At 41.0% G+C, this 10,420-nt stretch overlaps 1 protein-coding gene across 1 annotated transcript; it reads right to left on the bottom strand.

The window, feature by feature from the left end:
- Nucleotides 1-4,720: 4,720 nt before the first annotated feature.
- rnf146 (ring finger protein 146) lies at nt 4,721-9,877 on the bottom strand. Its single transcript, XM_058410476.1, has 2 exons — nt 9,691-9,877; nt 4,721-7,400 (listed from the first exon to the last, which is right to left on the bottom strand). Exon 2 carries the CDS (start codon nt 7,397-7,399, stop codon nt 6,197-6,199), a length of 1,203 nt encoding a protein of 400 aa, XP_058266459.1. The 5' UTR covers nt 7,400; nt 9,691-9,877; the 3' UTR covers nt 4,721-6,196.
- Between the last annotated feature and the right edge of the window lie 543 nt (nt 9,878-10,420).

The raw sequence follows: 10,420 nt of genomic DNA, 5'->3' as shown, positions 1-10,420 counted from the left end.
TCTTTTGCTGTGTTTTTTCCACATACATAAAACATTTAAAGCATGACAATAATATAAAACAATCATACACACGTTATATATTAGTGTGTGGAAAACAAAAAGGGTCATAAATGGCTGAAAGCTTTCTCAGCTTTCTTCGACCTTTAAAATAATTAGAACTTATTATAATTATAAATTATAAAATTTAATTTATTTATATAATGCCCTGCAGCCAGAAGAGGATCTCTCTCTCTCTCTCTCTCTCTCTCTATAAGAGTCATAGTTCATGCGGCATCCTTTCATCCTTAGGTCGCATTAACGCTCCTTGTGCTTGTCTCACCACACTAAAGCATCATCAGCAGTCCATCTATTCGCATCCCATGGGGTCCTAATGACACCCCTTCCTCCCCACAATGCACCTCTCTGTGTCACCCTAGCCTGCTCTGCTATGTGGCTCTCGGGCCTGGAATAGCTAGCGTGACGTTGTTTTGGTGCCAGAAATCTTAGACTCTGATCGCCAAGGACAAGATTATATATACACACACAGACAAGACTGGTGTGTGATTATGAAACACACACACACACACACACACACACACAAAGCTCAAAGAGATATTTTAACAAGTCTTGGCTTCCTTACAGACATTTAATTAGCTGAGAAGGTGAATTAAAGTAAGAGTTCAAGCCAAAACGCTCATTCAGTGCAGAGAAAGCAGCTAAAGACTAATGGAAGCTAATAGCCACCAGTTTAGCATTGTGAATATTACACTGGAGTCTAACGTATTGACTAGTTCCAGTTATTAACAAAAAAAAACAACCCTTAATTTAGCAGTTGAACCTAAAACCCTGAGGTATTTTACGACAGATCCAAAATCTTATTCATTGATGTAACACACTCAAAAATTTCATTGATTAACCCCTCAATTAACCAATCAGAATCAAGCATTTTATCCAGTGATAAATTTTTTTATGAGGTAAGATTATTCCTGTCTTATTAACAGCATGTTATTTTAATGGCTTGCAGTGGAACTGTCTGAAATCTGCTGATGAATTAATATAGTGAGATTAATAGAAGGCTTGTGTTATTAGTATTAATGTTAGGTTATAAGGTTAATATAATGATCAATACTGCTTTAACTATTAAAATAAATCATTCTGAACACCACCTCTACCTGGGATCCACATAAAGCGATTCAGTGGATCACAATTATCACACAATAATTCAGATCATGTGAATGTTTTATTTTTTTCTCCTCTGGAGGTAAAGGAGCTGTAACATTGTTTAGAGTTTGCATACATTTACATGTAATGAGACTCAAACTGGTGATGATTTCCTGATGATCCTTTTAAACTCAGTGTTTTTTATATATATATTATTACATTAAAGGATCAGTCTGTAGTTCATCACCCTGAGCGTCGGCTCCCCTTAAGCCTGCAATGAACAGCGGGATTTATTAAGATGTCGAGTTGATGTAACTCTTCTTTGATGTTATAAATGTTAGCGATCACCTCCTGGTCTCTTCATGTCTGTCTGCGTTTAGCAATGTCATCACCTCTCCGTTTAGCCTACTGTTAATCCCTCCATCTTTCTCTTCAACATGTAACCATTCACCATGACGCATTACTCGCTCTAATGGTCTCTAAAGATGGTCTGTGCCATGTTATACAAGATTAGATACACAGTTAAGAACACACACACACACACACAAATGTACTTCAGACAGGTGGAGAGTCTCCATGATGTCACGGAGCAGTCTCTATGGCTAACCCTAAAGATATAACACAACAACATATATTGCATAGTGTATTTCACTTTATAAACAAGTGAAAGGGGTGTGATGGAGTTACTGTACTTCAATGAAGTTGTATTTATATTAATTATTTTGCTCTAATGGCATGTCCCCATGTGTTTATTCCTCTCACACCACAGCAACTTATCAACGCTTACAATTAATAAAATTAAACCACGACACGTCAGTCACTATTTAACTCCATTTACTGTCACTGCTCTCTGTGTAGTGTCCAAAAACCAGGGTAGTTCCATTTGTCACTTACGTTATATCACCTATAAACACTCGTTCCTTCAGCGGTCTCTCTTTATTCTCTCTCTTCAAGTGAATAAGAGAAAAATCTCAGCTTGTCATGTTACTGAGAAACCACAAAGAGGTGTAAACTTCTCTGTCCTGAAGATGTCAGAGATACGGCTTTACCTCAGACTGTTACACAATTATCATCAACAGTTTTCTATGGAGCGTCCCTGTGAGCTGTTGCAATGGAAACGATAAGGTGAGAGCGAGTGCATTAATATAAACCAGCGCTACAGTCAGAGCTGTTGGTACGAGAGAATCAATCAACACCTGACCACCAATCAGAGTCAGCAGTGACGTGGGGTGAACAGAAACAATTCAATTAAAGCTTAAATATGAACTCCTGTCAGTTTTGTGATGATCAGTCACACATACAGTAATATAATATAAAGCAAAACACATGCTGAGTGACTGAAGCGTTACTTAGGGGCTGAACATCACCTGAGCACAGAGTCGTGTGTGTGTGTGATTGAGATGTCGGACCTCAGTGTTGTAATGAAAGTGATGTGTGTGATGTATAATGAGGTCTCATGAGGTCAGTGTGTATTCCCAGCTCGCTGTAAAATTCGTGCCATATTTTGTCTGTCTCCATTACGCCACTCTGCAGCTATTCTGCGTAGCACCTGCTCTGGACAGGACGAGGACTGATCTGATCCTCTGGCTCGGTCCACATGACCATATTTAAAGCTTATAAAAGGTAAAAAATATCTCAGATGAGTGACTGTGATGCTAATGGACCATATACAAGCAACCGACCTGCTTCAGTGACCATTCATTACATCAGACCGTGTGCTGCAGCTGAGCCGCTGACTGGAACGGCATTTTATTTGCTTCTTTAGCCACAGAGCTGCTGCTGTTGAGTTCTGGACTCTGGATTGATGGTCAGGTGTTGATTCATTCTCTCTAAAAGCAGCTCTGACAGTAGTAAAAGTTTATATTAATGAAATCACTCTGATACCTTTTCGTTTCCATAGTAACAGCTCATTCACAGTAATACTAACAATATATGCGCCACTGATAATTAAAGGATTTTAAAATAAGTGATCTGAAGTTTTCTCTGAGGAGATGTTTCTGTACCATTTATGGAAGGAATGTTAATGTGACCATAAGCAGAAAAAAAAAAGTTCTTTAATAAATAAGAATTGTCGTTTTTGATCAGTTACTGTGGTGTGTAATGAGGAATGCTGCTGAAAGAGTAAACAGAACTGAAACAGAATGTTTTATTTACTGATTATTGATTCGTATTCAGTTTGAGGCTTGTACACGAACAACGCTGTTGTTTTTGGTCTTCAGAAGCTTCTATTCTATTTCCTGCAAGAATTTAGGAATAAAAAGAAACGAGAACATATACATTATAAAAGAGATGCTGCGAGCCCTGAGACTTTTCCACTCCAGAAACCATGCACAATTCTGGTCTTCGCTGCTGAGAGAGAAGGTAAGAGTGTGAGTGTGTGTGTGCGTGTGCGTGTGTGTGGCGTCAGGTGAACGAGGTTACGGAGAGGAAGCAGAGCGCCGGGAGGGTCAGTGAGGACGAGTCGAGATCAACACGCTGTGAGCAGACGGATAGTGCGCATGCTTCTGTGGTGTGTTCATCAGGTTAGTGATTCTCACCAGACGCCAGGTTTATATTCTGCCGTCTGAGTGTCTGATACGGATCACTGACATCTACTTCACTGTGCTGACACTAATGACACGTCTCACTTGAGTGCAGCATAGAGAAAGTAATGAATATAGTAAACATCTCATCACCACCACTCTGCTGTGGACATGTCCCAAATCATCTGATTCATTACAGAGATCCTGCAGGTAGGTAGGGGACTATGTAGGGAAGTTTGTGGTTTCAGCATCACTCATACATCCACTTCTCCATTTTCTGGTCATGTAGTATCCAATTCAATTTTTTGGATGCACTGTAAAATATTTTAAAAAAAATTTGTATCACAGTGTAAGAACAGCTGGACAGGCCACACACACAAGCAACAACTGGAAGCAAACAGAAAGCAACCTGCATTCACACAAGTCACTTGTTTCAGTAGCTTGGAATTGAATGTTGTCGCTTCTTGGTGTGTCCTGAGGAGTAACTATCATTTATATACAAATTACAGAACACGGTGAGAAACAAACAGGTGACAACAGTGATTTCACATGCTTGCAACTTGGAATAAGAGATGAAGTGAAGGAGAACCTGAGTGTATGCAGGAATGATGTGAGCGTTAGTGTGTGTGTGTGTGTGTAAGGAGGCTTGGAGGAGTGTGAAAATGACACTTCCCTCGTCTGTGTGTGTGTGTCGTGAGGAAACCGTGCAAGCCAACAGCTGTCGTCTGTGTGAGATTATCACCTCATCTCTGCACACACACACACACGCCTAATGTTTCAGCTCTAGTACTCAAGGGTAGTTTTGTGTCTTCACTGCAAATACACACTTCTGACAAAGAAATTATTTTTTTAATTAAATAAGCTCTGGATCTGAAACACACAAAATCAAAGAAGTATGGTTTACACAAACAAATCCACAACTAACATATCTGAGAGTGAGTAGGATTAGAGCAGTGAAAATGTGATATCAGGTTATTATTATTATTGTTGTTATATTCTGAATGCATCGTTCAGCTCCTGCTTGTTAAAGTGTGAAGTGAAAAACTCCAGATGCCTCGTTTCAGACAAATAATAGACAACACTTTATTAATTAATCAACTTGGTAACAAAAGAGAAAACACACCACCATTAAAACAAGGTACAGCAAAAGAAGTTATCAGAGCTATTATCATTTCTTTCTGTTTGATAACAAAATAAAAACCCTAAATAACTGGACAGGAGAATCGAGACTGGAGGGGAGAAAAAAAAAACAAAAAAAACGGTGATTAAAATCTCAGAGCCGGACGCTAAAGAAGAACTACAACTAGAATAAAATCCTCAAATAAAACCTCACTTCCCAGAGTTCATAGCATCTCAGCCTGGGGCACGGTCACTTCCTTCACAACGCATCACAGCAATACACGTAAAAAAACTCAAGCGAGATATGAGACATAGAGCAAGTGCACTCACACACAAGCGCACACACACGCACTCACACACACTCACACACACTCACACACGTCACTATCTAGAGTTGTGATTCCACTAAAGTGTGAAGAAACACTGAGTTCAGTGCTATTAGAGAGAGACAATGAGTGTGTATGAGAGAGCAAAAGAGGGAGAGAGCGAGAGACCAACACTGAGAAAAGAGAGTAAGACAGAGAGAGAGAGAGAGAGAGAGAGAGAGAGAGAGAAGGAAGGAAGGAAGGAAGGTTAAGTCTGCATTACTGCATTGCTCATTCACTTAGTAAAGAAAGAAAGGAAGACAGACAGGACATTGAGACAATGCAAGACACAGACAGACACACAGACAGCTCTTTCCCTCTCCCTCCTCTGGATGAATGAACATTAAGTCATTACACACTGTTTTTTGCTTGTTCAGATCTTTAGCAGATTCCTCGTGTCTCAGCTCATGGAGATCCTCACTCATTGATTCGGTCTCTGCGTCGTATCTACACATGTTCATGTATCACACTGATATAACCTCATACACAGATATGATGCAGGTCAGTAAAAATCAGATTAACACAGAAGCTCTGTCCCAAACTCTAGATGCTGTTAGTGTTCTCACAGAAGCACTGGCTGTTTATTTATTTATTTGTTGTTATTTTTAGAAATGCCAGAATAGTGGTTATGTGATTTCTTGTGTGTGTTGTTCTCGGTGGCTCAGCAAACGCAAGTATTTTACCCATGATGCACCAGAAGCAGTTTTAACACTGAGAAACTGCAGCCAGCAGGTTAGAATAACAGAGTCCAGTTCTAGCTGGAGCTTGTAGTCTTAGCGTTCTGCGTGTATGTGTTTACTCTATAGGCAAGCGGCTGGTTTCTAATTAACTGATTAGCTAGCTTACATTTTTAATGACAAAGTTTCTTTCTGTTTTTTTGTGACACAGCATCACCTACATACACAACTAGATGTTCTTTCCACATGTTAGAGTTTGGGATACAGCCAAAGGTTTGTAAAGAAAAGGACATTTAAGACAGAAGTGCATGTCCTGCGTCTCAAGTTTTAAACCGTCCACATGTAGCTATGTTCACATCTCACAGGTCCCCAGCTACACCTCCGTCACTGTGCACTGGCCGTCAGGACTGCGGGACCGAACTCCGCCGTCCATCCTCTGCAGTCTGTGCCTCATGCCTTCCTCATCGTCTTCTCCTTCCTCATCTTCGCTCGTTCCCGATTCCGATTCGTAACCTGACGGGTCGGGTGCAGCAGCTGAATCGTCTTCGTTATCTTCATCGTTGTCCACTTCCTGCTCCTCCTCCTCTTCAGGTGCGGCTCGGCCGATGTGGAGCTGCGCGAAAGCCTGGATGAGTTGAGGATTATGATGAAGGTCGCGGTCGCCTCCAAGCATGATGGGAGGACGGATTGGGGGCAGGGCAAATGCAGCCTGAGAGCGAATCGCTCCACTTATGTCGGCTCCATCTGCAGAGTTCTCCCTCTCTGATGTTCCGGCTTCTGAACCTGGTGACAAATCGGTGACTGTAGGATCAGTGAATCCTGGAGACACTCTGTCTCTCTGTCTCTCTCTCAGCTGTCTCTCTGTCCGGACATCGCTCTCCGTTACCCCTCCATCTGAACTCACTGCCGAATCCATTGGTAGCGGGACCGGAAATGCCGGAGAAACTGGCCCAGATCCAGGAAGGGAATTAGATCCGGATCCAGTTGCGGGTTCTGGATCCAGCCTGAGTCCAGCCACGCCCTTTTTAGGAACGTCCACAGCATCCCGCTTCATCCTCCGGCGCCGGCCGTGCTCGTTGCGTCTGTACTGCACCATGTTCTCCAGGTCAGCCACGTACAAGAAGCCTGCAATGAGCATCTCGGCGCTCTTCTTCCCCTCGCGGTAGGCCTCCTCCAGCTCGCGGCTAGTGCGCTCGTCATACTGCCACCAACCGTTGCGTCCTTCATAGTACCAGGCGTGGCCACCTAAGCTCCTCCCCCCTGTTGCTGTGGCCTTCAGCTCCTCTGGAGAAAGCAACGTGGGGCGGTCCAGGAAGTCCTCTGGCACTTCCTGTCTGCAGAGTGCGCAGCGCTTGCTGTGCCAGGACGCCCCCTTCACACACAGGAAGCAGAAGACATGGCCGCAGGGGAGGCGAACGGGGTGGACGCAACTCTGCAGACATATAGCACACTCAGGCACAGGAAGTGAAGGAGGAGGAGAGGGGGAGGGGCTTCCACTGCCGTCTCTTACCCCACCCACTTTTTTCCCAGAGGCCAGCGCGTCCATGGAGTGATCGACCTCTCCACAGCTAGCCATTCTGAGAGAAAAGTGAAAATACGTCAGCTTCACAAACACAAACCACCACACAGCCCTCTATAAACTGAACAATAAAACACATCTTTATATTTAACATTTATGATGTTTATTTACTACTTATTGGTATCAGAAATCAACATCTCATCAGTGCTATTTTTCTGTACAGAAATTAGTGCACCTGCCATGGAAATATGAGCACTCGTACAACTAATCTCTCTTATAGAAATGAGAGAAAAATTGCACTTTATTCAATATTTAATATTATATTCATACTAATTTCATTCATATCAATATATCAGTCATTGTACTGTATTCACTTGCCATATTTCTTTCCTCCATATCTGTCTATTTATTTTACCTTGGACAGTGTCCAACTTTACTGTACAGTAGATTGCTGCATTTCCTTATTATTCCATATTTGTATTATTTTATTTTAGTTTTAAATCCTTTTTGATTATAGTTTTAATCTTGTCTTATCTCTGCATGATTTCATCTTGATTTCTTATCTTTTTTATACAGAAAAGTCGTAAAAAGTAGTTCACTACATGTCGCTCTGTGGATGACTGTGTTGAATCGACTTTGAAATAAATGGGAATATTGGTTCACATGACTGTTTAAAATTTTATCAAACCATTAACCTATGAAACATTTTACATGCTGAGGTCAATAACCTTCCACAGTTTGATGTTTTCCTTCTAACCACCATGATGCACATTAAGCACCGTAAACATGTCTGATGTTTCAGTAATTACACACCAGAGTGTGATCTAGTGTAGTGCAGCTGAAAAAACAGCAGCCGTGATAGCGGAGTGTGAATGTCATTATTAATGCCACTGTTAGAAACAGTTCATCATTAGAAAATCAGCTAATAAGCTTTAATAAACCGTCCTGATTCACACACCTGATCCCTTGAGTGCAGGTGTGTATTAGAGAACAGGACGTGACACACAAACACCTAATTCTACAACATTCCCATAATTCTACAACATTCCAATAATTCTACAACATTCCAATAATTCTACAACATTCCCATTGTTTCATCACCTGTACACCAGTAACACTTTCTATTTCAACTTTTTATGACCCGACTGTCACATGCCTCGCTAATTTACAGCAGAAACAGTACTCACCCTTTAAAAAACACTTTCCAGCATTGGAGGGTTATGATAAGAATATATATCCACCCCTGAGATTTACACCACAGAGCGGCTGAGTTCTGGACTCTGATAGGTGGTCAGGAGTTGATTAATTCTCTCCACCAGCAGCTCTGACTGTAGCGCAGGTTTATATTAATGCACTCGATCTGAAATATTATGGTTTCTATAGTGATGGCTCATTCACAGCCAGGCTCCATATAAACGTGTGAACACGTTGTGGTGGACATGTTGAGGTTTTCTGTAAGAAGACATTCATTTCCCATTTATGTAAGGAGTCTCCAATGTCAGAGCTTTGTAATAAGTAAAACTTTCAAATCGCTGTGGTGCAAGAACAATAAAACACTTGCTGCTAATGTTTTGTTCCAGGTAGTGGATTCACTCGGCATCAGCAACATGAAGGCACCACAATCACTCCTGTGTTATGTTGTTCAGAGATTCGGCATTAACGCCAGCCTTATACAATCACGGTTCATGTTGTTTATCGTGTCATGTATCGTGATCTGATATTTTCGCCATATCACCCACATATCTTTAACGTCGAGTTATAATGATATATACTATGTAGAAAAACAAGTGATTGATTTACTCTGACATTTCTGTGCGATTTGTCGGTGTTAAATTTTTAATAACGTGTTTCCAGCTTGGATGCACAGAATCACACCCACAAACACAAACAAAGCTTCCCACATAGCGCTTAGCGACACGGCTAACCAGTTCATGTTATGATGTTTTAAATCACATTGACAACGAATTTAGTCTGTTGTACAAGACACATGAAATAAAACCACGTTAACATTATTAGACAGATTCTTGTTTTAGAATTATATTTTGCTAATAAAGCTAACCTCACTGTTTACAGGCCTTGGCAGAGACAGATGCTAGCATTAGCTTGCTAACCGCGGCCTTATTTATGTCACAAAACGTAATTTAATACTCAAGAGCAAGAACATGTGTATTTTAGGATAAAGACGTCATGGATATGACCAGCACAGTTTATTCTATAGCTCAGTGTTTTAAAAGAATGACCAAATTTCTAGCCAGCGAATGCGAAGTTAGTTTATCCTCAGCTAGCCTAGCCGGCTAAGCTAGCGCTAACTAAACCAGTTTCTCTTTAGATACCATTCAACCACTCACCTCTCGAAATTCCCCAAAGTCTCACCCTTCTTTCAAGATTTGTTATTCACTCATCTGCTGTAAAGAAAACGAGTTTTCATTTTTTTAAACTCAAAAACGAATAGATAAACAAACAGAAAGCTGTTAAAAGGAAACCTGCGATGTTTTCAGTCCCACTGACAAACTAGTGATGTATGATTCACCAACGAATCGGTTCCTCATGAACAACTCCTTTAAGTGATTCTGAGGAATCGTTTTTTAAAGTAAGCTGTATGGGGTTAGAAATCTCACCACAATACATTTGACATTTATTGCAAACATCTGAATTAAAATAATATTAATCTTCTTAGTTTATTTGTGTGTCAAACTCGCTCAAATCCTTATGCTCGCCCATTTTTCCTGTTTCTAACACATCAACTTTGAGGACAAAATGTTCACTTGCTGCCTAATATATCCCACTAACAGGTGCCATGATGAGGAGATAATCAGTGTTATTCACTTCACCTGTCAGATACAGCCGGATGCCCTTTCTGATGCAACCCGGTTTTGGAGTCACACTGACAATTCACCCCTCAGTGGCTGGGGGTTTTCCCTGCCTGAGAATCGAACCCGAGTCATGATCCTTTGCTGCTGGACCAACATTCTATAAAATTTAAATTACAAAATAATTTCAAAATAACATTCACTTGAGTTACTGCTACTTTGGAAAGAACCTAAATATGTGATTATACAGAGACTGAAAGTTCAGTGC

Source organism: Hemibagrus wyckioides, linkage group LG15, assembly GCF_019097595.1.
Source record: "Hemibagrus wyckioides isolate EC202008001 linkage group LG15, SWU_Hwy_1.0, whole genome shotgun sequence".
In the NCBI taxonomy this organism is placed as follows: Eukaryota; Metazoa; Chordata; class Actinopteri; order Siluriformes; family Bagridae; genus Hemibagrus; species Hemibagrus wyckioides.
Note: the sequence above shows the minus strand (reverse complement) of the source record. Positions and strands in the feature narration are given on the sequence as shown.

Excerpts from the sequence above, each read along its gene's own strand:
- rnf146 (XM_058410476.1), bottom strand. The coding sequence starts at position 7,399 with ATGGCTAGCTGTGGAGAGGTCGATCACTCCATGGACGCGCTGGCCTCT.